Source organism: Saimiri boliviensis, chromosome 2, assembly GCF_048565385.1.
Source record: "Saimiri boliviensis isolate mSaiBol1 chromosome 2, mSaiBol1.pri, whole genome shotgun sequence".
NCBI lineage: Eukaryota > Metazoa > Chordata > Mammalia > Primates > Cebidae > Saimiri > Saimiri boliviensis.
The window spans coordinates 159,594,991-159,607,017 of record NC_133450.1 but is presented as its reverse complement, the minus strand read 5'-3'; the positions used below and the strand labels follow the sequence as shown (position 1 = coordinate 159,607,017).

Below are 12,027 nucleotides of genomic sequence, written 5' to 3'. Positions count from 1 at the left end.
TATTTCTTTTCTATCAATTTTTATGCCTCTGATTGATTAATGATTCTAGCACAGTATAGAAAAGTTAAGGATATAGTAGGAATCCTTGTCTTGTTTTTGATATTAGTGCAAAGGTCTCTAGCGTTTTCCTCATATGTAAGATCCTAGCCTTAGGACTAAGGTACACATTTTTGAAGATCGTTTTCAGCAAGCATTCATCAGTTGTCATCTTATTGAATTTTAAAAATCAGAATGAGTGTTTAATTTTGAGAAAAGTCTTTTAAGCATCTATAAAGGCAATCAGGAATTTTCTTCATTGTGTCTTTTTTTATGGCCTATTGTTTTCTTAATGTGTTGGCTTTTGTTTGCTGATATTACTAGGAAATTTTGCATTAATATTCATGAATGATACTGGTCTCATTTTTTTTCTTTTACTCTATTATTTTTTGTATGTATGAAGGCAGTTGATTTATAAAAACAATTTTCCTTCATTTTCAATACCTTTGAACAGTTTATGAAGCATTGGGGCTATTTGGTTGGGAAGTTGCCTTGAATTCCTCTGTGAACACCATCAAGGCCTGGTGTTTTTATGTGGGGCAGTTCCTTAATAACTCTTTCTAGGGACAGTGGTCTGTTTAAGCTTTATATCTTTAATGTGCTCAGTTTTGGTAATCTATATTTTCCTAGAAAAGTACTGATTTCTTTTGGGTTTTCAAATTTATTAGTACAGAGGCCTGCAAAATAGTCATGATTTTACAAATTTCTTCTGTTTAGATTATTTTTCTTTTTATTTATCTTTTGGTGTATTTGTATTTTCTCTGTTCTGCTCTCCTTCCCTGCTGTTCCTTTCTTCATTTAGCTAGCGATTGTCTTATTTTGTTAATTTAGAAAAAAGGAAACTTCTGGTTTTTTTAATTGTACTTTAAGTTCTGGAGTACATGTGTAGATTTTGCAGGATTGTTGCATAGGTACACACATGCCATGGTGGTTTGCTGTCTCCATCTCCCCATCACCTACATCAGGCATTTCTCTCAATGTTATCCTTCCCCAGCCTTCCCACCCACTGCTGTCCCTCCCCTATCCCCCCAGCCTCCAATAGACCCCAGTGTGTGACATTCACCTCCCTGTGTTCATGTGTTCTCATTGTTCAACACCCGCCTATAAGTGAGAACATTCGGTGTTTGGTTTTCTGTTTTTGTCTCAGTTTGCTGAGACTGCTGGTTTTCAGATTCATCCATGTCCCCAACAAAGGACATGAACTCATCCTTTTTTATGGCTGCATAGTATTCCATGGTGTATATATGCCATAGTAAACAGTGCTGCAACGAACATAGTGTGCATGTGTCTTTATAACAGAATGATTTATAATCCTTTGAGTATATACCCAGTAATGGGATTGCTGGGTCAAATGGAATTTCTATTTCTAGGTCCTTGAGAAATTGCCACACCTGTCTTCCACAATGGTTGAACTAATGTATACTCCCACCAACAGTGTAAAAGCGTTCCTAATTTCTTTACATCTTCTCTGGCATCTGTTGTCTCTTGATTTTTTAATGATCACCATTCTAATTGGCATGAGATGGTATCTCAATGTAGTTTTGAGGTGCATTTCTCTAATGACCAGTGGTGATGAGCATTTTTTCATGTTTGTTGGCTTCATAAGTGTCCTCTTTTGAAAAGTGTCTGTTCATATCTTTTGCCCACTTTGGAATGTTTTTTTTTTTTTTTTCTTGCAAGTCTGCTTTAGTTCTTTGTAGATTCTGGATATTAGCCCTTTGTCAGATGGGTAGATTGCAAAAATTCTTTCCTATTCTGTTGGTTGCCAGTTCACTCTGATGATTGTTTCTTTTACTGTGCAGAAACTCTTAAGTTTAATTAGATCCCGTTTGTCAGTTTTGGCTTTTGTTGCCATAGCGTTTGGTGTTTTACTCATGAAGTCCTTGCCCATGCTTGTGTCCTGAATGGTATTGCCTAGGTTTTCTTCTAGAGTTTTACGGTTTTAGGTCTTACGTTTAAATCTTTAATCCATCCTGAGTTAATTTTTGTATAAGATGTAAGGAAGGGATCCAGTTTCGGCTTTCTACATATGTCTAGCCAGTGTTCCCAGCACCATGTATGAAACAGGAAATCCTTTCCTCATTGCTTGTTTTTGTCAGGTTTGTTGAAGATCAGATGGTTGTAGATGTCTGGCATTACTTCTGAGGCCTTTGTTCTGTTCCATTGATCTATATCTCTGTTTTGGTACCAGTACCATGCTGTTTTGATTACTGTAGCCTTGCAGTATAGTTTGAAGTCAGGTAGTGCAATGCCTCCAACTTTGTTCTTTTTCCTTAGGATTGTCTTGGCTATGCAGGCTCTCTTTTGGTTTCATATGAAGTTTAAACTTTTTTTTTTTTTTCCAGTTCTGTCAAGGTCAGTGGTAGCTTGATGGGGATAGCGTTGAATCTGTAAATTACTTTGGGCAGTGTGGCCATTTTCATGATACTGATTCTTCCTAACCATGAGCATGGAATGTTTTTCCATTTGTTTGTGCCCTCTCTTATTTCCTTGAGCAGTGTGGTTTGTAGTTCTCCTTGAAGAGGTCCTTTACATCCTTTGTTAGTTGTATTCCTAGGTATTTTATTCTTTTTGTAGCAGTTGTGAATGGAAGTTCACTCATCATTTGGCTCTCTATTTGTTTGTTATTGGTGTGTAGGAATGCTTGTGATTTCTGCACATTGATTTTGTATGCTAAGACTTTGCTGAAGTTGCTTATCAGTTTCAGGAGATTTGGGGCTGAGACAATGGGGTTTTCTAAACAAACAATCATGTCATCTGCAAATAGAGACAGTTTGACTTCCTCTTTTCCTAATTGAATACCCTTTATTTCTTTTTCTTTCCTGATTGCTTTGGGTAGAACTTCCAATACTATACTGAATAGGAGTGGTGAAAGATGGCACCCTTGTCTAGTGCCAGTTTTCAAAGGGAATGCTTCCAGTTTTTGCCCATTCAGTATGATATTGGCTGTAGGTTTGTCACAAATAGCTCTTATTATTTTGATATACATTTCATTGATACCTAGTTTATTGAGAGTTCTTAGCATAAAGGCCTGTTGAATTTTGTTGAAGGCGTTCTCTGAATCTATTGAGATAATCATGTGGTTTTTGTCTTTGGTTCTGTTTATGTTATGGATTGTTTTTCATAGATTTGCTTATGTTGAACCTGCCTTGCATCCCTGGGATGAAGCCTACTTGATTGTGTTGGATACGCTCTTTGATGTGCTGTTACATTTGGTTTGCCACAGTATTTTGTTGAAGATTTTTGCATAGATGTTCATCATGGATATTGACCTGAAGTTTTCTTTTTTAGTTGTGTTTCTACCAGGTTTTGGTATCAGGATGATGTTGGTTTCATAAAATGACTTGGGGAGGATTCCCTCTTTTTGTATTGTTTGGAATAGTTTCAGAAGGAATGGTACCAGCCTCTCTTTATATGTCTGGTAGAATTCAGCTGTAAACCCGTCTGGACCTCGACTTTTTTTAGTTGGTTGGCTATTAATTACTCCCTCAACTTCAGCCCTTCTTATTGGTATATTCAGGGATTGAACTTCTTCCTGGTTTAGTCTTGGGAGGGTGTAAGTGTCCAGGAATTTGTCAGTTTCTTCCAGATTTACTGGTTTATGAGCATAGAGTTGTTTGTAGTAATCTCTGATGGTAGTTTGTATTTCTGAGGAATCGGTGGTGATATCCCTTTTTTTTTTTTTTTTTTTTTGCATCTAATTTAATTCTCTTTTCTATTTTATTTGTCTGGCTAGTGGTCTATTTTGTTGATCTTTTCAAACAAACCAGCTCCTGGATTGATTTTTTTTTTAAGGGTTTTTTGTGTCTCTATCTCCTTCAGTTCTGCTCCGATTTTATTTGTTGTCGTCTCCTAGCTTTTGAGTTTTTTTGATCTTGCTTCTCTAGCTCTTTAAATTTTGATGATAGGGTGTCAATTTTAGATCTTTTCTCGCTTCTCATGTGGGTATTTATTGCTATAAATTTCCCTCTAGACACTTCTTTAAATGTGTCCCAGAGATTCTGGTATGATGTGTCTTCATTCTCGTTGGTTTCAAAGAACATCTTTATTTTTGCCCTCATTTCATTGTTTATCCAGTCGTCATTCAGGAGCAACAAACTTCTGTTTTTTAAAAATTAGATCTGTTTATGTTCCGTATTTCATTGATTTTGATTTCATCTTTAGTACTTCCTTCCTTTTGGTTACTCTATTGTTTTTTACCCAGGTCATTATCAAAAATTTATTTCACTGAAAATAGGTATTTTTGAGTTGGGATCTCCCTGGTCACTCAGGCTGGAGTGCAGTTGTGCAGTTATGGCTCACTGCAGCATCAAACTCGTGGGCTCCAAGTGATCTTCCTATCTCAGCCTCTGGAGTGGCTGGGACTATAGGTGTATGCCACCACACTTGGCTAATTTTTTTTATTTTATGTTTTTATTTTTATTTTTTTCAGAGGGAGTTTCACTCTTGTTGTCCAGGCTGGAGTGCAATTGCACAGTCTTGGCTTGCTGCAATCTCGGCCTCCTGGGTTCAAGCAATTCTCCTGCCTCGGCCTCCCGAGTAGCTGGGATTATAGGCATGTGCCACCACCCCCGGCTAATTTTGTGTTTTTAGTAGAGACAGGGTTTCTCCATGTCAGTCAGGCTGGTCTTTAACTCCTGACCTCACGTGATCAGCCCATCTCGGCCTCCCAAAAGTGCTGGGATTACAGGTATGAGCTACCACGCCTGGCCCCACCTGGCTAATTTTCAAAAAAGTTTTATGTAGAGATGTCATCTTGCTGTATTGCCCTCAAGTGATCTTCCTGCCTTGGCCTCACAAAATGTTAGGATTACAGGCATAAGCTGTTGCACCTAACCCCCACAAAAATTTATTGTTATGAATTTTCCTCTTATTACTGTTTTGCATATATCTAACAGTTCCTGTTTTTTTAAAAATTCTGTAATTTGTTTGTACTTCCTCTTTCACTGAAGAATCTTTAATAGAAGACCTTTTAATTTCCAGAGGAAAGCTGTTTTGTTAATAATTTCAACAATTCAGTTTTACTGAATTGTGACCAATGTTATTTTTTTAATAATTTTATATAACTTTCCAATATTTCTTGTGTGACCTCTGGTACCTGATTTTCTAAGTGTTTGATGCTCACTTGAGAAGGTATATTTTATATTATCAGTATATAAAGTTTTGATATATACAGGTTGAGCATCCCTCATCTGAAAATCTGAAATCCAAAACTTTTTGAACACCAACTTGATGCCACAAAAAGACAGTTTTGCCAGCCATGGTGGCTCATACCTGTAATGCTCACGTTTTGGGAGGCCAAAGCAAAGAATCACTTGGGGCCAGGAGTTTGGGACCACCCTGAGCAGTATAGTGAGACCTTGCCTCTACAAAAACTTAAAAAAATTACCAAGGCATCGTGGCTCTCACCTATAGTCCAAGCTAGTCAGGAGGGAGGACTGCCTGAGCCTAGGCATTGTAGACTGCAGTGAGCTATACACTGCACTCCAGCCTCAGTGACAGAGTGAAACCATGTCTTAAAAAAGAGGAAAATTCCACACCTGATCTCATATTACAGGTCATAGTAAAACATAGGCACACAACACAGTTGATTCCGCATCCCTGGGGAAAGAAAACCTTTCCAGCCTGTTGCATTTGTAACATACCTTCCCACACACCCAGATTCTCCCTGCGTGTGTATCTGTAAAGAGTAATAAAATGGGGCCGGGCATGGTGGCTCAAGCCTGTAATCCCAGTACTTTGGGAGGCCGAGGTGGGTGGATCACAAGGTCAAGAGTTCGAGACCATCCCGGTCAACATGGTGAAACCCCGTCTCTACTAAAAATACAAAAAAAAAAAAAAAAAAAAAAAATTAGCTGAGCATGGTGGCGCGTGCCTATAATCCCAGCTACTCAGGAGGCTGAGGCAGGAGAATTGCCTGAACCCAGGAGGTGGAGGTTGCGGTGAGCCGAGATCGTGCCATTGCACTCCAGCCTGGGTAACAAGAGTGAAACTCCGTCTCAAAAAAAAAAAAAAAAGTAATAAAATGGTATGTGTGTAGGGGGCATATGCCAGTGGCAGGTTTCTCATAATGCCTCATGTGAAGCCCATACCTAGGTGCATTAGTTTTGTTTTTTTGCTTATTCTCTGTTCTGTGGTGTCAAGATACTGTTTAAAAATGCCAAAAAGGCCTGCATGATACCTTTAGGGTAATTCAAGTATTCCAAAACCTGAAACACTTCTGGTCTCAAGCATTTCAAATAAGAAATACTCAACCTGTATCCACATAATCTGCCTCATTGGTCATTTTGTTTAAGGCCTCCTCTTATTATCACTTTTTGCTCAATTGATGTGTCTTGTACTGAGTGGAATATTGGAGTCTCTTATTTGTGTGTTTAAATTTATATATCTTCTATACATCTTCTGTCCTTTTCTTTATAAAGTAGTTGCCATGTTATTTGGTGCATAGATACAATTTTTATGTCTTTGTTGTCAATTGTGACTTTTAGTATTAAAAAGTGCCCCATTTATATTTAATGCTTTTGCCTTGAATTCTATTTTTTCAGAAAATAGGCCTTTTAAACAATTTCCACTTGAATGAAATACATTTGTTCATACCTTTATTTACCCTTTCTAAATCTCTCCATATTCAAGAAACATACAGTATGAGATTTTTATTACTCGTACATTTGGCCTCAGCTGTCACAATATTTTACAATGATACGTGTTGCTTTATTATATTCTTTTTTTCTATGATGTGTCTTCTGTGCCCTGTAAAACATTTTATTTTCTGGCATTTATGAATATTTATATTTGTTTTAATCCTCTGTTATTTTACCTGAACCTGGAGCGGGAAGTTGCAGTGAGCTGAATTTGTGCTACTGCACTCCAGCCTGGGCCACAGAGTGAGACTCTTTCTCAAAAAAAAAAAAAGTATTAACTACCATCAATTAGCCTATACAGCAGCAAGCTTATTCTCCTTTCCTCTTTCCCTCTCCCATTTTCCATCCAATTTTTGTTACAACATGTAACATTTGTACATTTGTCTTACACCTTCACCTTAGTATTTGTTTTTGTAATATATTTGGATATATTAAAATCCTCACTATAATAAGTTATTTCTGCCAGGTCTGGTGTGGCTTACTCTTGTAATCTTAGCACTTTGGGAGGTTGAGGCAGGAGGATGGGTTAAGGCCAGGAGCTCAGCCTGGGCAACATGGGGAGAACCCATCTCTACCAAAAAAAAGCCTGGGCATGGTAGCTCACGTTTGTATCCCAGTACTTTTGGAGCTGAGGTGGGTGGATCTTGAGGTTAGGAGTTCCAGACCAGCCTGACCAACATGGTGAAACTCCAGTACAAGAATTAGCTGGGAGTGGTGGCATGCACCTGTAATCAATCCCAGCTATTCAGGAGGCTGTGGCAGGAGAATCACTTTAACCATGGAGACAGAAGTTGCAGTGAGCTGAGATGGTGCCACTGCTCTCCAGCCTGGGCGACAGAGGAGACTCCTGGGTTCAAGTGATTCTCCTGCCTCAGCCTCCCAAGTCGCTGGTATTACAGGCATGTGCCACTTCTCCCGGCTAATTTTGCATTTTTAGTAGAGATGGGGTTTTTCTCTGTTGGTCACGCTGGTCTCAAATTCCCCATCACGAGTGATCCACCCGCCCTGACTTATCAAATTGCTGGGATTACAGATGTTGAGCCACTGCGCCTGACCCAATTTTCTTCATTTCTAAGGTAATTTTGCCTTTTTCCTCCATTTCTTTTTTGAGTCCAGTCCTTTTAATTCTCCCTTCTAGTAAGAATTTTTGATTCATGGTGGAGTTTTAAATAATCCCCATGTTTTTGTGTATGTATTTATAGTTGGAGTATAGTCATGATGTTTTCTTCTGCTTCATGGTGGTGTTTTTTTTTTTTTTGGTAATAACTGTATGGATTTATTTCCTTCCTCATTTTTGTGCTGTTTTGTACGATTTCTAGCAATGGCTGCTTTTTCTGCCAGTGTCATAAAGTCCAGATTCTTTAGTAAGTTTGTGTTGGTGTATGAATAATATATCTCTTTCAACATTTTGTTTTTTCTTACAGGACCCTGAATTTTCTTTTGCTTCTTTTCACCTTCACCACCCAAGTGCCAAATGATGCCTCTCGTTTCTTTTTCCATTTATTTCTCCCTGAGCTTTGCTTTTGAAGACTGTTAGTTCAATAATGTGTACTTTTAAGTACCTGCCCTGTAAATCTTTGACTGGACACTATAGCAGTATTTTCAGATTTAGGGTGAGCTTACTTGGCCTGCATTTGCCAGAAAGCCTTGCAACATTAGCAGGTTGGGCACAAGTATGTGAGATTGCTCTCCAAGATTTACAAATTTACATTTAATGCAAATGTGGGTATGCTCTATTTTCAAGTTAGGCTGAGGGTGTTTTGGTTTAGTTTTATCTGTTTTAGTTTTAGTTTGCCACTGTCATCAGTTTCCTTGGAAGTCCCCAGTCATAACTAAATTTTCAGAACTGAGCAGTTATTTTCCAGTTTGAAGGGAAAAACTAGTAAAACATATTTTAAGGTGTTACATGATCAACTCTGAAAATTATAAACAACTCCATTCATAATGACAGTCATATTCAGTACTGTTGTAGCACTTTGCAGTTTTGTTAACACTTCCATATGGCTTTTTGTAAGGTAATCCCCTCAAAAAAATGTGTTTCACAGATGAATAAATTTTGGCTTAGATTGAATTCCTGATGCCATGCAGCAATTAAGTGACAGGACCAACTTAAAGCTAAGGCTTTCTCATTGAGACTCTTGTCTTTTCTGCGCTACCTCATTACTTAAGCTTGTCGATTCACGCCAAGTGTTCAAAGTGGTAAACCTGCATTAGGTTGATAGTGAGTATACTTAGAGTCATCCAGGCATGAACCTTCATGAAATCTGGTTTGGATTGTGGGTTATTTTTTTAATCCATTTCAGAAGATTAACTATTCTTTGTTCCTTCTACCTTATAGGACCAAGCCATATGTCCTTCTATGTTCGAGCCCACAAAGGGTCAACACTTTCTCAGTGGTCTCTTGGCAATGGCACCCCAGTCACAAGTAAAGGAGGAGACTACTTTGTCTTTTACTCCCATGGACTCGAGGCCTCTGCATGGCAGTTCTGGATAGAAGTGCAGGTGCACATTTCCCAGCATTGCTTTTTTCATTGATTAGGTTCCCAGGTGGTATTTAGCAAGAACCTTGGGTTCAGTATTCTGGCTTCCAAGAACTGAGGAACTAATTGATTTTCTTTGGCAGGTCTCAGAAGAACATCCCGAAGGAATGGTCACTGTGGCCATTGCTGCCCACTATCTATCTGGGGAAGACAAGAGATCCCCTCAGCTGGATGCTCTGAAGGAGAAGTTTCCAGATTGGACATTTCCCTCTGCCTGGGTGTGCACCTACGATCTCTTTGTGTTTTAATCTTGTGGATGAACTCTAAGTACATGCCCAGTGGATACGCCATGTGACATGGTTTCTCCCTATGTTAGAGAAACCATGGATGTTTATAACGTAAGTCAATGAATTTTAATGAGCGTATGTTCAAAGAGCTTTCTGGGTTAACACTTTTCAGGGCCAAGCACTATAAGGGTTAAGCTGTGGCACAATGCATGGCCTGTTGACACTTGAAAGTGCCAGTTTTCTAGCACGTAAGCACATGTGGGTACTGCCACTACACACACATTATTTTATGTGATCTTAAGGACAAAAGCCAACAAACCACTTCAATAGCTGCCCCTTTAGGATCAAGAAAGAGGTACACTGTCAGAGATAAATGATTAATGAGATTAATGAGAGATTAATGAGATAAAAGTGGTTTCCAATTTAAGCCCCAAGACCATTTGTTGAATTAGTGGATGGTGGGTGAAATATCACTTACTGAGGTAATGATTCCCCTTGAGACTGTAACTCTTGTATGGGTCACTGAAGTGATTGCCATAGGGCTGGGGGAGAAGCATTGCACTCTTGAGGCTGTAGCCTGTGCTTAGCTGTTTCTTCAGGCAGCCTCTCTAGTGTGCTTTGTGTCTCTGTACTGAGGCCTGGATCCCATGCTGAGCTGGTGACTCACTGTCCTGACAAGTGGACACTCAGATCCATGGCTGCGCTGTTTTCCTCTGAAACATGTCTGTTACCTCTCTCCATCTTACCAATTTAAAAACGAGACTATTTGGCCACATAGCCTTCTCGTTTTTGTAGGTTCTTTTGGTTCAGAATATTGTTTGTGCCAGTATGTGACCTTAACTTCCTTCCTCAGAGCACTGAGCTGCCACCTGGGCTATTCTGGGGTAGAAGGCAGGCTGGGAGTGCTGGGCACTTTATAAATATTTATTATCTTTTGTTTCACACGAGTCTTGTGTTATACAACCTTAATCCTTTATGGCATAATCTTATGTCTTCTTGTCTTCCAGCCAGTTGAATAGATTTTCTCAGTAACTTACTATCCAGTAGGCTGGCTTTCCCGAGACTTGAGGTTGTGACTTATACTGGAGTAAGACGGCTGTATCTATAGGTGGTTCAGATCCTGCAATAATGGCAGCATGAGGACTTAAAGGTGGTTTTCATTTTGAAGATGGCCATGTAGCTTATAAGGTATATCATAGCAGTACCTCTCATGGCTTTTTGGTCCAGCAGTGAGGGGGTTGGTGAGATCAGTGGCAAAATGTGCAAGCTTTCATTTTCCCATTAGGAAATGTAAAATGTTGGAAGGCACAGTTAAAAAGAGGTAGCTAGATTTTTCTTGGATGATGGAGGAAATGAGAAGGAATGCTCTCGAAAGGTGGCCTGTGGATCTATTTGAACAGAAAGAGCACAGTAAGTGTGCAATGCAGGAGGAAAACGTACTTAGGCTGCTTGTCTAATGTGTATGATGTGCTTTTAAAATCCTGCTCCTTCTTGCCTGCCCAATCTGTGACTCCCTAAAAACTAATTGGGGCCATGTAGATAGCAGGGCTGCAGCCAGAGCTGAATGATAACATGTTTGGCTGTCACATGCATTAGCACTGCACATTGGAGTCACTCCTTTTTCTGGACTTTGCAGAAATCGGTCTCAAGTGCTTCAATAGTATAGCTCCTGCTACTTTTATCTGTCAGGTAGCACATAAGGTTTGTAGGGTTTAATCTTGTACAGAATCACAGTTGTGGAGAAAAAGTAATAATCTCTCAATGAATTTTAAAATACGGACCTGTTTTGCATCTGATACAATTAGTGTTCCCTGTGATTTCCATTCCACTTTGGAAAGGATGCCTTTACTGTTTTTCAGTAATAAATTATCACTGTTTTCCTTTTGCCTTTGGGTTATTTCCCTGTGTAAACCATTGTCTTTGTTTTGGTTTTCTTTAGTATTATGAAGCTTTGGTATTGTACAAGGTCAATAATAAGACGCTCAGTAGTCTCAGGGCTTGTAACATTCTGGGAGGTTGTTTTAATGACAGAAATGGTCAAGTAATTATCAAAAGTATTTATGGCTCTGTTAAGCACACAGTCTGTCACACTGGAAGACACTGAGATTAAATTTTTTCTTAAAGAATATCTGATCATTTAATTTCTAAAAGAGTCTTTTCAAGCTCGAACACAGTCACTAACAAATGCATTATTTTCTGCAGAATTTAAATGTTAGTAGTACAGTGCTTATTCAGGGAAAATGTGTGTAGAATTATGATTTCACAGTAGTTCCTTCTTGTGTTTGACCTAAGAATGATTGTCAAATGAAGTGTTTGTTTCTACAGTTCAGTATATATAAACAAGCATGATAGGATTCCTAAAGATATGACTACCAAGGGAGCCACAAACCAGCCTGCTGACTCAGGAAGCTGTAGGAGTGTTTGTCTGTCAATTTCTTATCACTGGCTTGCTGACTTACTGAGGATTAATTGTTGCCTTACAATGTTACTGAAATAAACTTTTTAATATAGTGGTTGGTATCTTTTTAACAGAAAAACAGATCTGTGTTCTTATGTATCCCGCTGTTTTCAAGGGTTATTCAA

At 38.8% G+C, this 12,027-nt stretch overlaps 1 protein-coding gene across 1 annotated transcript in view; it reads left to right on the top strand.

The window, feature by feature from the left end:
* The window catches only part of ERMP1 (endoplasmic reticulum metallopeptidase 1), a 58,720-nt gene extending 47,391 nt beyond the window's left edge, over positions 1 to 11,329 (top strand). Inside the window, exons 14-15 of the mRNA XM_039474760.2 lie at positions 9,016 to 9,179; positions 9,301 to 11,329. Coding sequence (XP_039330694.1) covers positions 9,016 to 9,179; positions 9,301 to 9,465 — 329 coding nt within the window. The 3' untranslated portion in view covers positions 9,466 to 11,329. The remainder of the gene's footprint in view (positions 1 to 9,015; positions 9,180 to 9,300) is intronic.
* Positions 11,330 to 12,027: the final 698 nt, after the last annotated feature.